Source organism: Lemur catta, chromosome 2 (assembly GCF_020740605.2).
Source record: "Lemur catta isolate mLemCat1 chromosome 2, mLemCat1.pri, whole genome shotgun sequence".
NCBI lineage: Eukaryota > Metazoa > Chordata > Mammalia > Primates > Lemuridae > Lemur > Lemur catta.
This window is the reverse complement of record NC_059129.1, coordinates 54,912,086-54,930,510: the sequence shown is the minus strand read 5'-3', so window position 1 is coordinate 54,930,510 and position 18,425 is coordinate 54,912,086. Positions and strand designations below refer to the sequence as shown.

The 18,425-nt window shown below is 39.2% G+C and overlaps 2 protein-coding genes across 4 annotated transcripts in view; one reads left to right on the top strand and one right to left on the bottom strand.

Annotated features, from left to right (window-relative positions):
* Window positions 1–2,538, top strand: part of PLA2G7 (phospholipase A2 group VII) — a 34,134-nt gene extending 31,596 nt beyond the window's left edge. For all 3 annotated transcript variants that reach the window (XM_045543685.1, XM_045543683.1, XM_045543684.1), the window contains 2 exons: window positions 982–1,130; window positions 1,891–2,538. In XM_045543685.1, coding sequence (XP_045399641.1) covers window positions 982–1,130; window positions 1,891–2,027 — 286 coding nt within the window. In that variant the 3' untranslated portion in view covers window positions 2,028–2,538. The remainder of the gene's footprint in view (window positions 1–981; window positions 1,131–1,890) is intronic.
* Window positions 2,539–4,394: 1,856 nt separating this feature from the next.
* Window positions 4,395–18,112, bottom strand: TDRD6 (tudor domain containing 6). Its single transcript, XM_045543681.1, has 5 exons — window positions 11,906–18,112; window positions 10,352–10,476; window positions 8,945–9,034; window positions 5,724–5,787; window positions 4,395–4,920 (listed from the first exon to the last, which is right to left on the bottom strand). Exons 1-5 carry the CDS (start codon window positions 17,976–17,978, stop codon window positions 4,877–4,879), a joined length of 6,396 nt encoding a protein of 2,131 aa, XP_045399637.1. The 5' UTR covers window positions 17,979–18,112; the 3' UTR covers window positions 4,395–4,876.
* Window positions 18,113–18,425: the final 313 nt, after the last annotated feature.

Sequence of the window (18,425 nt, the reverse complement as noted above, 5' to 3'; positions counted from 1 at the left end):
TCCATCTCAACCTACACATGAATTAACAGCAAGGTTTGACGTTACTATTCCAACAATATTGGACAATTTGAAAAAAATTGGCAAGATAAAGAAGCTGGATAGATGGGTTTCACATGAATCAAACTAGCGTCAGAAGAGAAATAATCTTGAAGCTTGCCTTTCTTTGCTGTCATGACATAAAGACAATCCATTTCTACACCGAATTGTTACATGTGATTAAAAATGGATTCTTTTTGACCATCACAAGTGTTTGGCACAATGATTGGATAAACATGAAGTGCCGAAACACAGTCCAAAGCTGAATATTCATCAAAAAAAGCTAATGGTGTTTGGTGGTCCAGCACTGGTATTATCCACTATAGCTTCAGGAAACCTGGTCAGTTGATTACAGCAGATGTCTACTGCAACCAATTGGACAAAATGATGAGGATGCTTGCGATTAAAAAGCTGAGATCAGTCAATAGAGACAGGCTAATCCTCTTGCAAGACAATGCTCCACCACATGTGGCACAAACAATGCTGCTCAAACTACAGAGGCTGGACTTGGAAACTCTTTGTCATCCACTGTTTTCACCAGACCTTGCACCAATTGACTACCACTTCTTCCAGGCTTTGGACCACTTCTTGCAAGGAAAAATATTCAGTTCTCAACAAGCTATGGAAAATGACTTTCATGATTTCACCACCACTTGCTCTCCAAGTTTCTTTGCTGCTGGCATAAACAAGCTACAATTAAGATGGCAAAACTGTCTTGATAGTTTAGGCACATACTTTGATTAAATGTACTGCTTGTTTGAGATAAAATAAACTAAACTTGTGATTTTAAATTGGACAAATAGATCCAAGGAGGTCAAATTACAAGTTTTATTTCCATGCTTTTAAATAAATAGGCCAACCAGGCCAGTATCTTTCCTATACCCTAACTACAAAGATAATTTTTTCAAACAATGTGATTTTTTAAATACCACATTTCTCTTTTAGGGGTTCAGTCCATCAGAATTTTGCTGACTTCACTTTTGCAACTGGAAAAATATTTGGATACATGTTCGCATTAAAAGGAGATATAGATTCAAATGTAGCTATTGATCTTAGCAACAAAGCTTCATTGGCATTCTTACAAAAGCATTTAGGTAAGGAACTAATGTTCTTTCTTGATAAACCGGATGAATCTCAGGACAAAACTTTCTATCTTAACACAGCTTTAGTCCCATTTTAACTGTTTCTAGTTGGTTTACAGTTGAACAAAGCAGTAAATCAATTTGAAAGCAAAATTTGAGAAAGTTCATTGTGCTGCTTTATAGACTATGTATCGTACAAAGCAAGTCTATCTGTTAAAGCTTATAGTCTTTCTATGAAGCCTGGGGTGGACTTCCCCTTGGAAGATTCTGACAGCTGGGGTTCTCCCTCCATTCTCTCATTTGGAGGCAGCTGACACAATACACCTTGCCTCTACAATCATTATGTAATTTGTGTAATTTGTAATTCTCTTGTGCCACCTAGAGCTGTGGTCCCCAACCCCCCAGGCGGCAGACCAGTACTGGTCCATGGCCTGTTAGGGATGGGGTAGAAGAGCTCCACCACTCCCTGCCCCCCATCCGTGGAAAAATTGTCTTCCATGAAACTTGGGAAGGGGGGAGCACACAGCAGGAGGTGGGCAAGCTGTGGGCTAGCGAGTGAAGCTTCATTTGTATTTACAGCCGCTCCCCTCCCCATTACTCACATCACCACCTGACCTCTGCCTCCTCCTCCACCACCCCTGTCCATGGAAAAATTGTCTTCCATGAAACCGGTCCCTGGTGCTAAAAAGGTTGGGGACTGCTGACCTAGAGGCACTGAACTGTTTAATCCTGTCAAAAGTTTAATATGTTTATTAACATTTATGTTTTTCAGGACTTCATAAAGATTTTGATAAGTGGGACTGTCTGGTTAAAGGAGTTGATAAGAATCTTATTCCGGGGAGCAACATTAACACGACTGACCAACATGCCACTCTACAGAACTCTACGGGAATACAGAAACAGAATTAGGATTAAAAGAGCTTTTTAAAAAGTCTTGGTTCAAAACTGTCTAACATTCTGCGTGTATGTGAGAGAGAGATTTTAATGTAGTTTCCCAAAGAACTCGTATTTTAAAATGTAGGCGATACTATAATAGTGAGTGAGGCTTGAACTAAGATTTTTTCATTTAAATATGAAGAAAGAATATGGAATACAAAAAGCATACCAGCCTAAAATTTAATTTTACTAAGATATCTTTTTTTAGTGTCAAAGTTAAAAACTGCTTTTGTATTACTTTAATAATGGAAAGGTATATTAAAAGAGGCACCATGCCAGTGAAAACTTGTTGGAATGACATAATTACTCCTTAAACATACAGTAAAAACAGATTTTATTGCCTTTTATTCTCTATCATGAACAGTACGATTGAATGTTAGCAAAATGATATTCTAGGTAGAATTTGATAGCATTTCTCTCTGACTTTTGGCCATGGCAAGAAAAACTAGATCAAGCTAATAATAATAAAGCCGTTGTTTCAGCACAGGATTGGTGATACTATACAATTTTGATATGATAACTAAATGGGGAGGGGACAAGGGTTAAGGATTTTGGAGACAAGGCAGAGGCAGTGGATATAGTCAGTGAGACTTGAACTAAAAAAAATTGGCAATTTTTTTGCATTTTCTTTAATGCTTGATCTCTGATGCATTCTACTTACTAAAGAAAGTTGCCACTGGATTACAGCATATAGCAGGGATTCCAGCTATAACACATTAGTTATTCACCCTAAGGCTGTGAAGGAAAACAAAAGATACATTCAGAATTACATTTAACTTCTTCATTTTCCAATTAATTCTATTTAATAGATGTTTTAAATTCTATATATAGTAGTAAAAGTAGTATTCTTTTATTATTTAGTATCATTTTATTATTTTATTCCATTTAATTAAATGGAGGTAAAAAGCTTAAAAATGTATACACTTACACATCCGGGAATCATGGAAAATGACTTTTTCACCCCTGAGGGATGATATAAGAATTTATGCCAATCATTAGTTAAGTATATACTTTAAGTATGATCTTATTCCTATGAATTCGCCGTAATTAATTTAGCCTGTGTGAACAAGGATAGTCAGTACTTAGTACGCAAATCTGGTTAACTGTTTCATCTCTATCCCTTTTGCCCAGTTATTAAGTTTACCGTGTATCCCGGTTTTGTATCTCAGGCCTAGCTTAGTGATGTAAGGTGCAGAATCGCTCATTCTGAGAAGTTTGACTTATCTCTCCTACAGCCATTCAGATTAAATTTTCCAAAATAGGGAGTTAAACTCAGCTTGAAACTGAAGGCTTTTTATGATCTGACCCTAATGCATCTTCTCTGACCTTCTCTCCTGGTAATTCACAATTACATTGTCTGTATGAGTGAGTCAAACTCGTCTATTCTTTATCCCAGGAATAAGTAATATATTCATATACCTCAATTATTTTTAATGCAAAACCCTTTCCTTTCTACTTAGTGAAATTATACTCAGTATTTAAGGTTCTTAGTTTATTTCTATTAGGTTTCAGGGTCTGATAATCTTTCATACACGTAACATCTTTTCCCCAGTCTCATTTGGCAAAGCTTCTCCTTACTCACTTTAGAAATGGATAAACATTCCAATTGTAATGATGGTCCATTCAAGAACAATGTTTTTTTTAACAATCATTTGTTGGTGGCATATGCTAATGCTGAATGGAGAAAATAAGTTCTGAAAATATCCAATAAAGTTAAAAAAAAATCTAGCAAAATACATACTTACTTTTTTCCAGGAAAAAGAAACATTTACCAAATGCCTGCTCCTTTTCAGGTACTTTAAATAAATTATGTCTAATCTTAAAAACACTGTAAAAAAGGTTTTATTATCACCATTTTACAAATGAGGAAGATGAAGGCTCAAAGATACCCATAACCTGCCCAGGTCATATATAGCTAAGTAGCATGTAGCTAAGATCTATACTCTGCAAAACCATGTTTAAAATCATGGGCTTTGAAGTTAGATAGGTGTGGGTTTGATCAAGCCTCTGAGACTCACTAGATATCTGATTTTGGGCAAATTATTTAACTTCTCTAAAAAGCTTCAATTTTCTCACCTATAAAATATGGATAATATTAATATGTACCTCAAAGATGATGGTTACAATGAGAAAAGTGTATTTAAAGTACCACTACATAAAAGCGACTGAGTGACGAATGCATAAGAGCTAACATTTACTATATTACTATGCTTCCCCCAATCTCTGATTATAGAGGAGAGAAGAACCACAGATATTCAAGAAACCTATTTTATTTTTAATAAAATGAGACCACCATGCCATTAAGGATAAACTTTATTCAGATCTGGTATCACATTAGAATACTTCCAAATTCAAACAGAATATCAGTCAGATGTTTCATTAGACAGGCAGCCGAAGTTTCAAAATCAAAACAAAAATTCTGCAGGCATTCCTGCTAACAAAGCTACCCTCCTGAGCAGCCTCGTATCATGCATTTGTCATGAACCTATACTTTTCTATTTTAATTTAAACACTGTATTCAAAAGATACCAAAATCGTTTTTTTGAAATGTGAGTTATGAGTTAGTAAATTGTTTAGCAAAATAAATCCTCTTGACTGATTAGAAACAATACAAAGCAGAGGAAAGACCCTAGATCGATATAGACAGCAATACCACTATAGATACACTACACGGTCAACCTGAGACCTATTTCGTTTTCCACACATATCAAAGTGTTTGAAAATGACAACTTCTTAGGGTTACATGCTTTCAATTTCCTCAAATACTCTTTTGGTCTGGGTAAGATGCCACTTATTTCAGAGCAGCTTCTGACTGGCCACATCTATGGATCCACAGTTAAATCTGCATCACCTCCAGACTCCTTATCTGAAACGAGAAGAGAAAAACCTCAAGCTGAGAAAGAAATATAAAAACAAAAAAATTATTTACATGGGTGCTATGACAAATTTAATGTCCTCTATAAGGAGGGAAGGGGGACAGATCAGTATTCTAACTATTACAGTGAATTATTCCTACAGAAATGTTTTTTTTTCCTTCTTTTTAGCATTTTGGTTCTCACACTGTACCTATCATCAAGTCTCTCTAAAAAATTATGAAATTAGAATATTATATTTTGCTAGAATGATGTTAACAAGTCTGATAATCAATTAGTTCTTTGCTCTCTTTGATTAGTGTGTATTTTTCACATAATACTAAAGTCACCAAGAGCTAATTTTATCCTCAATGTGCCTCAATTCTAACACCCAACATGCTATTTATGAACAATATAAAATAACCAAGAACACCCAACAAACTAAATCGTATGTAGATAAAGTAAAAATTCAGAAATCCTAAGAGATTATTTAACAAAGATCATTTGAATATATAAGCTAATTAACACTAAGAAAATCCTTTAAAATATGAATTTATCAAACTCACCATTTAACTTTCAAGATTAATTCAATCAACAAACAAATTTCCTGTGATATATCAAGAAATCCTCCTTTTGGTTATTTATCCCCATAAGCACATTTGAACATTTTTACCTAAAGTGGTTTTTTGTCTCCCCTACTACTAACATCCAGAGAAATTACTTAACCATTTCTGTTTGTGGGATTCAGTATAATGCTATCTCTAAGACTTGGCAATTCTGGGTGATAAAAATTTTTTATTTTAAAAACACAAGTTACCTTGAATTGTGGTATCATCCGATGACATGAAGTAAAGATCTTTTCCCACTGTTTGGAGTACAGCCTAACAAAAGGAACATTTGGGTTACTACCAGTTCTTTATTATAAGTACAAAATAGTTTAAATTAGAAATGGGACCCTAGATAAACCAGAAAAAAAGTAAACAATATGAAGTATTCCTATTAAAATGATGACAATCTAATTTTATAGTGAAGAATCACCTCGAGTGCATTTTCCATTATTCAAATACTCGTTATCTGGAACATCTCCACTGGAGCCTTCCACGCAGGGAGTGAAGTGCCCTTTCTCAATTGCGAGCTCTCAAACCCTCTGACAACTCTGGTGTTTGGTGAAGGAGGGAGGGACATCATTGTGCAAGGGGCTGCTATTCAAACACATTATCAGTGGTGAGCCACAGATCCTTTGAAGACAAGGGACAGGGATATATTGCCCCTATATTCTTTTCAATGTGTGCGCACATTCTGTGATACAGAAGCTAATTAGTGAGCTATATTCTTATGGTAAAATGAAACAGCTCAGCTAATAAAACACATACTAAAAAATTATAATTAGAAAGACTCCCAGATCATAGTGACTTGATATATCATAAAAAAATAGTCACGCATAGTACTCACAATATTTACTTTTTAAAGAAAACTAGCTCATTTGTAGGCAGGCATCTTTATCTAAGAGCTTACTCAAATTTGAGGAATCTCTAACTCCCATTAGTAATCAAATGAAAAACTGTAAAGCCTTACTAATAAGTAGTTTCTATGTGTCTTCTAATTGGCTTAAAGTCAGAGGTAATTGTATATTATTTTATGTCCACATTAAATAGTTCTAAATAGTTTTTTCCTATTTACCAGGTAATAGGGTACTTTATCCAAATAGAATCCTGTATGTACATATGTATGTGTCTGTGGACTCTTCACAATTAATAGATGGAGACAATCAGAATGTAAAAGAAAGTTTTAGTAAATACTGATACAAAAAAAATATATCAGGCTGTTCTTTTTGACAAGTACACCAAAAAAGAACTAGCATAAGAAGGTGAAGAGAGATGTTCCATATTTTTAATACTAAAAATTTTAAGTGACCTAAATACCCAACACTATGAGAAATTGTTTAATGCATTATGGTTCATTAATGCCATAAAATATTATGCAGCTATCAAATTGTTTATGGCCTTCTGGTTGCAGCCAAGATGGACCAAGCTTACTGTAACCTCTCTCTCTTTCACTGATTACAATTAAAAATTCTAGACAGAATATATAAAGCAACTACCTGCGGACACTCAAAAGTAAACAAGGATGGGAAGATTAAGGGCTAAAGTAAAAACTTGAATAATGACTCACTACAGGGTTGAATTTTACAGGGCTTTTGGTTTTGTTCTTTCTTTACTTCTTTGTCTCCTGGTTTTGACCTTAGGGTAGGCCAAATCAAAACTGCCCAGCTGGGGTAAAATGCAAAACATTGAGAGAAACCCCCTATTTCTAGCCAGAGGATTGGGATAAAGCGCCCCCGAATGCTACAGAGCAGCAGCAGGCCCCAACCTTTTTGGCACCTGGAAACGGTTTCATGGAAGACAACGTTTCCACAGTCGGGTGGCATGGTGGGGAGGGAGGTGGAGCTCAGGCAGTGAGTGATGCAAGCGGTGGGGAGCAGCTGTAAATACAGACAAAGCTTTGCTTGCTCACCCCACAGCTCACCTCCTGCTGTGCAGTCCATTCCTCACTTACTCTGGGGTTCAGGACTACAGCTATGGAGTAAGGGAGGGGTAGGAAATCCCACTACTATTATATTGTGGTGGTGTTGTCACGTTGTTGTTTTCTCATATTTCTTCTGGCCTTGCCTTCAGGGCAGCCCCAGTTACTGCCTGGTGACAGCAATGCAGGTATCTAAAAATGTGAGAGAGGACCTGTCTCTCTGGCCAGTGGAACCACGAAAAGGTCCTCGTCTATCTGAAGAGTAGAAGGAGGAGATTATTTTTATTCTCTCTTTATCTGCTTCACTCCAAAAGCAGGCTCAGTCAAACAGAACTGCATGACAGAAGCTTGAGAAAAACATATTTCTGGCCAGAGAACAGAAAAAGGGGCTATTGGGAGCTGAATAAAAGAGGATCTTAGAAGCCAAAACCATGAAGGAAATCTCAGAGAGGAAAGAAGTTGGAAATCTTTAAAAACCCCCAATATTATATATGAATTAATATAAGTCCCAGGATCACCCCTGAGCTATGCACATGCAGAACACGACCAAATAAGCCCAGCAAAGTCTTTGATACCTGACTACCATATAAACCGTGACCGAGTCCCAGACTAACCTGAGTGGCTTATATACTGGGCAGACCCAAACAACACAGCAAAAGCTTTGCAAACTAAACTGACGTGAGAACCACTAGCTACAGGAGAGACAGAACTTGTGGTATGAACCGAAACAGGATGATCATCTGCTAAAACAAAAACTTCAGCATTCTCCAGATTTTAATGGGACCCAAAGTCTTACAATATTTTAAATGTCCAGGATAGAATCCAAAGTTACTCAACATATAAGAATCAGGAAAAGCTGACCATTTCTCTAAGGAAAAGACAACCGTCAGGTACAAACCCTGAGATGACCACATATTGGAATTGTCACACAAACACTGTGAAATGGAAGTTAAAGAAGCTCAACAAACCCCAAACAGGATAAACTGAAATGCCTAGATACTTCAAAATGGCATGGGAAGTTGCCCACTACATAATCTTAAATGAACAATATTAAACTATACATAAAATGAAAACAATTATGTCCAAAATATGTAGATTAAATACTTATATTCCATATAAACAAAAAAATTATGGAAAAAATCAAACTGATCAACCTGTTTGTCTTTGAATGGGTATATTACAGGTTATCGTTACTTTCTTATTTTTAATTTTGCCATATTTCCCAGATTTTCCACTTCAAACATGTATTTTATAAGAGTCATGAACACCAATCAATTTTCATTTTGTTTAAGTGAAAATCAAGGAGTAAAACATTAATTACTAGTTTTCTCAAAGGGATACTTGGCTGAAGTCCAGAAATATTGATTTTGTTACTGCTGTTCTTAACTATTGTTACAACATTATTATTTCTCTGTTTTTTCTAATACAAGGCCTTTGGAAATAGTTTGTTAAATCACCTTTCAAAATGAAGACCAATGCTCTCATTAATTAATTACTATTTATATAATTCCATACCTCGGATGGACTCTTATCCAATTTGGGTATGCCATTCCAGACATTCTCAGGGTTCACTACCTCCTCCATACCATTTGAAAGGTTCAAAACCTATAAGAGAGAACAGAAAATTTTAAAAATTTGGCAACTTCCAAAAACGGTAACTGACTTATGTACCATTGCTATCCTTTTTAAAATAACATACTTCAAAAGATGATGAATATGATGTTATTAAACTTCAATCATATGTTTCAAACACAATGCTACTTCAGTTCAACAAACATATATGGAGTATCTATGCCTGGAGATTAGAGATGGGTAAAATTTAGACCTCAAGTAATTCAAAATCTGGTAGAGAAAAGACCTCCGAGCAGATAATTATAATACAATGCAGAAAGTACAGACTTCTGTAGTAGCAGGAATAGGAATATAATACAGGTATAAAGCTTTTTGGGGGGTGAGGAAGGCTTGAGGATAAGGGGTAGTTTAGGAAACAATGTCAGTGAGTCAGTGAATGCTTCCTGGAAGGGCCAACAGCTATAGAAATCTTTAAAGATAAATGGGAATGAACTTGTTTGGTAATGGGATGGAATATAGGCAAAAGAGAACTGCATTATTAAATACACCAAAGCAGCAAGAAAAATCGTGTATATAAAAGAAGTCAAGCCAATAGATGTCCATCTAAAGTACAAAATGTAAAGAATTAAGACCTACGGCTGGAGAGGTACATGTACGCTCAATCCCAGAGGGACTCCTGCGTCATGTTAATGACCTTGACTTTTATATTCTAGATCAGTGGTTTGCCAATATTAATGGTAGAAGAATGCACATTCCAGAATCCTAACCCCAGAAATTCTGAATCAACAGGCCAGGCCAACGCTCAAGAAATCTACAATTTAAGAAACGTATCAGGTGACTCTGGTACAGCTGGTTTTCAGATCAGAGGAGAAACACAATCGACTGGAAATCCCTAGTAAGTTTCACATAGGAATCACGTTGACAGATTTGCATTTGACAAACTTCATACTGGCACAGTGGACAATCAATTTAAGGAAGACTAGAAGAAGTAAACCAAATAGAAGGTTATTAGAGTAATGTAGTTATGAAATGGGGGACTCAACTAAGGTAAGTGGCATTAGATATAAAAAGTTCCAACTAAGAGAGAATAAGTAGAAAGTGTAGAACTTGATGACTAATAGGATTTTAGGGGTGAGAAAGATAGCTGAAAGAGAGTAGGATGATTTTTTTTTTTTGCTAGGATCCTTATATAAGAACATTTCAAATGATTTTTGCACTACAGCAAATTACCAGGGGGAACAAGCAGGTAAATATCTGTTCAGTTGCATTCTCTAGTCTAATAAAGTTTGGTAAAACTTCCTTAACAGTCTGCAAGTACATTTTGAGGTAAAGTACTTAATCTTCACTCACCCTTGTGCCTTCCTCAGCTATTTCCAAGATCTTACATTTAGACCACGTGTTTCTTTGACTTGACCACACAACACATTTGGATCCAACAGTAAAGCCTTTCAGAGTGTAGGTGTTCTGTGGCTGAGCTGCCAAATTCAATAGAGTAAGACTCAATGCATACCTCTGAATTCCTTAATATGAGATGCACAAGCAAAGTATTTTCCTTAGTCTGCATTTACTATTCCTACATAATCAAAGTCATGTAATTAGTATTGTTAATATGTTCTAACTCCTTATTTCAATTTTATTTTTCTAGTGTCCTCTCCCCATATAATCCCTACTGCTTTCCTAAAAAAAAAATAGAAACAAACCACCATCATAAGGATGTGAATCTGATTTCTAACATTGAAAATTACTACTAAGCGCTGGTACTGTTACAACAAATGGTATCGTCTATAGTAGTTACAACAGCCATTCCTATAGCAAAGGAGCATGCTGCAAGTGAGCAGATATTCTTATCACAAAGCTAATACTTACTATTACTAAAATGTGACAATGAGGAATAAATATCTAATGCAAGGGTAATATTTAAATAAACTATGGTGTGCCCAAAAGATGGCATGCTATGCAATTAACATATTCTGAAAGTATTTTAAGGGGATTAAAATGCAAGATTCAAAATTGTATGACGGCATAATCTGTATTTAGTTTTTAAAACTGTATATAAACAGACATACACAAAGAACAAGAAGAAAGTATACCATGGTGTTGACAGTGGTTATCTTGGTGGTAAGAGTATGATTATTTTCATTCTCATTATTCTATTACTTTCTCTATTTTGCATAATGGTTCAAATTTAATAATATAAAAATTGACACTTAAAAAGTATAGCACTGATTATACAAAACTAAAAGTTAGCCATGTGATGTAACAAGCCTCTTTAAGTAGCAAAGAAAATAGCAATAATTTATAAAAAGTTAATATAATAAAGATTCTTTAAGATTTACTAACCCTTGTAAAGTGAAAAGTATTAACAAGAAAAAAAAAAGATTTACTCATAACTTTTTTGATTAACATAGGTTCCCTAAATCTATTTTTTGTTTAAGGGTTTCTAAATGAATGGCAAATGCATGATAAAGTCTGAAAATTTCTGTTAAAATGATCCCTATTATAAATTTATGCCTACAGTAGTGCTTGGCCATGGAACATGTTTTTTTAAAACTTACCAACACATATACCCTCTTGATGATTTATTTACACTTTAAATGTGATTACCTTGTGGAGATATAGATTTTAAGCATTCTATTTTTAAACACAAAAGTGATATTTCAGCCTTTTATCGAGCATATAACATATTATTTTACATTGATTTCACAACTTATTTTCCCCAAGTTTTAAAATGCCCTTCATACAATCCAAATCTGATTCACTTCCCCAGTGTCAATTTTTCTTCCAAAAAATTAATTTTACAAATCCAGTTAAGAATTATTCTTAAAAAAAAAAAAAAAAAACAAATAAGAACTTTTGAAAGACACTATGTCAGACTTAAAAAGTGAAAGGAAAGAATGCACATACCTGAGGCATGATCTGGTAAAGCACTACTGTGCTTTCTTCCATCTCTGGATTCTTCTTCAGAGAATAAAGGCAACAGTGATGAAAGGGTGTCCCTGTTTTTATATTCCATAAAGTCTTCTTCATATATATTCATTTCGATCTGCGTTTTAGAATCACAATTCTTCCCAGGTAGATGCAACGGCATCGTGTGCTGGTCATCAAAGGGTGCCACACAACCCGGCTTTCTCATGTCCTCGGCGCACAGGGATTCTTGGATTTTCTGACTAACTCTCAAAGACAAAGCATTCAGTTTGTCATCTAGAGATAGCTGGGCCATAGGGAGTTCTAATTCTGGCTCTTTCTCGGCTTCACAGCTGAAGGGCAGCTGCACCGTGAAAGGTTCCAGGGTTGCGTCTGTGTCGCAGCCTTGGGGCAGCAGTGCATGCGGTGGCTCCAGGCCCAGCTCTTCTCTTTCTTCATCTCCCACCAGAGAATGTTGCAGCTCAGTGGATTCCAGTTCTAAGAATTCTTTTGATTCATCATCAGGAGAAAGTGGCACCTCAAGCGAACTTAGTTCTAATGTCTCCTTTGTTTCACTAGCAAGTGGCAATAAGGTATCAAATCCTGCAATTTGGTATTTATCTTCAAACTTTGCTTTGTCAACCAAATGGCACTCTGCTTTGTCATCCAGTACTTCAGTACCAATTTTATCTTTGCATGGGTTTTCAAAAGCTTCAAAAACGTTTTCAGTTTTGAGGTCATAGAATTTACTTGGTTTGGTTTCAATAATGTTTAATTCTTTCTCAATGCTTTCAGAGAGCTCATCTGTCGGTGGTACCACATATAATGTTTCATCTTGCATAGCTTTATTACTTGGTTTCTTAAGTCCCACATCAGGACTGGGGGACGCATGAGCTTCCTTTATCTCAGAGCCATTTGCTTCACAGGGAAGATTGTTTTTAGTAATATCAATCTTAGAATACTTCTTCATTTTCTCATTAATACTCTCACCTTTGCTTTTCAAGTCAACAATCGCTAAAGGGATATCACAAACATCCCTTTTGATTTCTAATATTGTTATTTCCAACACGTCTTCTGTTACTATTTCATAAAAATAGTCATTTCCCTCTTGAGGGCATACGCCTTCTGAAATATTAAATCCTAAGAGGCAACATGGAAAGGCTTGCATGGGAACCAACAAAAGTTCAGAAGGAATGTTCCAGAGTGCTTTGGGGTCTACACAGTGTTCAATGTTTCCAAAGTCCACAAGCCTGACAGATACAAGATGATCTTCACAAATATTAGTGATAAGTGCCCTGTAATAGTGTCCATCTTCTCTATATCTTACTATACAAGGATCTCCAATATTTGGACATGGGATACAATTTCTCTCATCTACGACCTGTTCTCCAGAAGTTTGTACTTCTACTTCTAAATACTGAAGTTTCTCAGTATCAGCAAACTGACACCAAAAATACTCAGGTCCATCTATTACAGTGGCATAAGCTCTTATCACCTTCATTTTGGGATTATACCACTTAAGAAATACTGAAGTGTCATTGTCTGATTTGTTAACAGACCTTGAACAGGTACTTTTAATTATTTGGGTAGAAAGTTCTATTTTTGATTTTTCCCTGAAAGCGTACCTGCTATTCATATCATCTGCTATGACCCCATATTCATCTGCAAGAATAACTTCCCATTTGTCTTGAAATTTAACAAATTCACATGTTATTTGAGCCTCGTCAGTCCTTCGGGAAAAGAAATGCATCATTTCCTTACAGTTTATGAGGTCAGGAACCCAAAGTCCTGCTAAGGAGCAATGAAGGCACAATCCTGGTACTGCTGCATTAACTAGGTCAAGCCTACCTATTTTGCTAGTATGAACCACAGAAACATTGCCATAATCTATAAACTGTACAGAGAGTAAGTCTTTGGGCTGTTGTTCCCTGACCACAGCACGATACCATAAATTGTCTTCTGGGAAAATGGCACATACCACATCTCCTCTTTGCAAAGGTGGACCTGCATGATATTCAGGCCTTGTTTTAACATCATTCAATCTCTCTGAAAGACAATTAATTTCAGCTTCATCTTCTGTTAGTTGGACATAGAAGTCTGAAAGGTCATTTATATGAGAAATATATACAGTTGTTTTAAAGCCAGGCATTATATTCTTCTGTGGGAACTCATGAAATTTTAGAGGCAAACCTTTGTTACATGAATCTCCTATTTTTCTCTCTGAAACAGTGGCTTCTCCTCTTGTGGCTTTCAAAGGTGGCTCAGCAAAAATTTCTTCTTTCTTTTCTGTTGTTAATGGAAACACTTCACTATTTTTATTTCCCACAGAGTCCTGATATTGAGTGACTGAGTTAGTCTTTGTTGCATTTTGTAAGCGTCTGAGCTCCTTAAATGCTGCATTGATCTTAGGTTTGTATGGGTCTCGCAAAATCTCTACACTGCATAACTTGTTCTCTACTGATTTACTTAAATACTCTGTAGATGACAACTTCATATTCTTATTTTTTTCTTCAAGAGTTTCAGGTGTAGAGAGGAGTGCTTTACTTTCGTTTTTCCTTGTTCTACCCTTGTAACCAAGTAGCCCTAACTTCTCATTAATACTAGCATTAATTTGGATATTGTCACTATACAGTTCTATAATCAGTCTTCCATCTGGATCTTTTGCTACAACTAAGGCCTTCAATGACTTATCTAAAATAGTTTCCTGAAACCATGTGGTAACTTCTTCTGGTATATGATCAGGAATATCAGATAATGAACATTTAACAGCTTGCATGGGCAAAAGTAAGACATTGTATGCATCACTAGGTATCGGAAGCAGATCATCACTTGTTACTACATAAATGTTCCCAAAATCAACAAAAAAGACTTTATTTGGTTCTTTCTCTATTACCATCCCCCTATACCAGTTTCCATCAGTATACCTGGCAAGGCACAAGGTTCCAGGGATCAAGGGAGATGTTTTTAAATTCAGCAAAACTTTACTTAATTGTGTAATACTACATGACAACTGGTCCAAAATATCTGCATTTCTTAACAGCTGGCAATAAAATGTCCAAGGGTCATCAACATGTGTTATATACACTGATTCTTCACTTCCAATTTTCATATCATGTATAGAATAGTAGAAGGAATGTAGCTGAACAGAGGACTCCAGAGGCTTCTGAAGTTTTACTGGTCTTGCAAATCTGTTTTCTACCAAAAAATGACATGCGCTCTGAAAGGGTGTTAGCAAATCCACAACATTAAACAGTTCTTCATCATGTATTGAGGCCAAAGCAAATATCGTGCATTTTAATTCCAGATTGTTTTGCCATGCATTACTCACAAAGTCACTAAAAGCTTGTATTGCCTTTTCATCCCAAACAAAGGGATTTGGACCAGTTGGTTGAATTAAATTATAAAGACTGCATCTAAAAGCCTGAGCCTTAACCCTAAGAAACTCTTCACTAATTGAATACATATTCTTCACAGATACCACTTCTTGGTCTCCATAATCTACAAATATTACTTTGACATGCTCTGAAGATTGTGCCCCAGTAATGAGAGCTCTGGACCATTTTCCATCTACTGTTCGTTTTGCCAAACAAGCAGGTATGGTTCCCTCATAAGGAGCAGCTATATTTTTACAATAGTCCTGAATATTATACATTAGAGTTTTAAATCCTTGCATGTTCCTGGTCAGCTGGCACCAGAAATAGCCAGGGTTTTCAACATAAGACACTTTAACTTCTACCGTACTTCCAACTTTTAGCTCTCCTTTACAAGAAGAGTCTGGCTTAATTTCCAAGAAATTCTGTATAAGAGGAGAATAAACAGATGTTTGTTTCTCTTTGTTCTGCACAACTAGTTCACTTGAAACATTTGTAACAATTGTTGTGTCAGTCAAAGCTTCTGAAACAGATGTGGCTTTATTATCTCTCTTGGCTCTCTGTTCTCCTACCCTCTTGGCAGAAGATATTTTGTTATTCTCAGCAGTAAAATGGTTTGAACCAGGCCCTGGGGAGTGGGCATTTACTGGGATATTTTCCTTTGTTTCAAATTCCTGATATTTGGCATAACCAGCTTGAGCAATTACCTTACTAATGTTTTCTTCCCCTGTTCTTGATTCATCAAGAATCTCAATAATGTATTGATGATCCTGCTTATCAAGAATATGGATGACTAATTCTTTGTGGAGTACAGTCTTTTTAAAAAAGGAAATTGCCTCCTGGCTCCAAGTTTTTCCCAAAGGCCAGATATCTGCGAGAGCGCACCTCAGAGCCAATATTGGCAGCTGCCTAAACTGAGGAAGCAACATCCTTACATCATACCAGTCCACATTTTCTGAATTGCCTCGGTCAACTAAGAATACATCGACACTCTTGTCACCTAATCTGGTGACTATGGCCCGGTAATAGCCATTTTCTTTCCATTTGACACAGCAAAGATCATCAGGTTCAGGTTTCAAAACGACACCATCCAGCTTACTGGCTGAGGAATAGAAACTGCACATTCTCCTCATCAGCTTGCTGAAGGTACCGTTGTGTTTCCTCAACCTAATCCAAAACTCGGAAGGATTTTTAACAAACTCTACCTGGGCATCATAGAAGGCATTCATCTTTAACCTGATAGATCTTAAGGCTGGGAGTGAAATCTCTTCATCCACTTCTTCAGCAGGAGACTGCGACTGAGAAGCTGTTTCTGGTTCTTCCTCCTCCTCTTCCTCCTCTATTCCTTGGCTCTGAAGGAATCGGTCAGCCAAGCAACAGGACTGTACTCCAAACACACAGTTAAGATTAACCCCATCTTCTCCATACAGGGTGACATAATACACATGCTCAAAGGAGCAATAAAATTCAATCTTTGCATTCACTGCCTGGCCCAGTATCAGAGCTTTCAGGTCACCTACTTGTGACCGAGACCAGCCTCTCCCACCGTCCCAGAGTCCATACAAAGCGCAAGGGTAGGTCACCACGGGCATTCGAAAATATTCCGGCAGCAAGTACCGAAGGCTACTACAACTCACCAACTCCTTCCTTCCATAGTCTACGTGAAGCACCTGGGCACAGCGCTGGGGCCGAAAAGTCTCAAGCAGGAGTGCCCGGTACCAACGTCCATCCAATCCACAGGATGCACACGGAGAGCCCGGCTTGTCTGGGCTCTCCTCCCTCTCCTCCCAGGTGGCACTGGCAGAGTTCTCATCCCCTGTCCCCGTGGAACCCCGGTATACTTGGGCCATGCCCTCGGAGAGGCGGTGGATCTCCTGCGAGAGGCTCCGGAGCTGGCAGTGAATGCGGTGGGGATGGCACACTTGGGTTATCACTACGGGCTCCGTCACGCCCAGCTGCAGCTGGGGATAGAAATAATCCAGGCCAGGCTGCTCTTGCTTGGGCAGGGCTCTCGGGAGAACCGGGACCCCGGGGCCCACGCCAGAAGTGGCCACAGTGAGGTGGTGCTTCAGCAGCGAGAGGAAGAGGCTGTCGGGCACCTGCCGAGCCAGGCCGAGCTCCTGCATCTGCTGGACCAGACCGGGCACCTCCAGAAGGACCAGGCGATGGAGGAGCAGCACGTCCAGGACCCGCCCGTGCACCTCCTTGCCCTGAAGGTTGCTAAGGAAGTCCACGGCGCCAGGCGACCAGTGCTGCGGCTCGCCCCCGCCCGCGCCGCCGCCGCCCGCGGGCACCAGGCCGGCCAGCACGCAGCCCAGCACCTCGGAGGGCAGGTGGAAGAACTCGCCGCGCCCGGGCGCCAGGGAGCCTGCGCGGGCCGTGAGGGTGCGGCCCTCGTCCAGCAGGAAGACGCGGCTGTCCTGCGCCTGCCGGCTGACCACGCGGCAGCGGTGCCACAGGAGCCCGACCTGCACCAGGCACAGGTCTCCCGGCGAGGCCGAGGCGCCGCCCAGCGCCCACGGGCCGCGCGTGGCCGCCGCTTCCTGGATCTCCCGGCTTAGCCGCACGTACTCCTCCCGCCGCTCGCCCACCAGTCCCCAGAGCTGCACAGGGATCACCTCGGGAAGCACGTCCACGAAGGACACCCGCAGGGCCAGCAAGGACCCCGGCGTCGGCAGCCCCGGCGTCGAGCACACCTCCATGGCGCGGCGCGGCCCCCTCTCCCGGAGCGGTCAGGGCGGCGCGTCCGGCCGGCGAAAGTCCCCGCGCTGCTGGAAGGAGGGTCCCACCAAACTCAGCTCAGGGGACCCGGAGGACGGGAAGGACACCTGGCGAGGCGCCCCTTGGGAGAGGCGCCCGACGCAGGGCCCCGGGGACTCGCGCCGACTGCTGAGACCCGGCGGCCTGAGCAACCGCCCACAGTTGAGCCGCCGCGCAGGCATTTGCACGCGCGGCGCCCCCGCTTCCGGCCGCGGGGAGTGGTCGGGGCAGGGCCGAGGCCGGGCCGGGCTGAGGCAGGCAGAGGCTCCGCGCGACGTTCACGGAGCCAGGAGGCGGGAGGACTGGGTCGCAACCTGCTGCTCTCTAGAGCGCCCTCGACTCTGGAGGACGCAGCGCGCAGGCCTGGCAAAGGGCCGCGGTGAGGACCC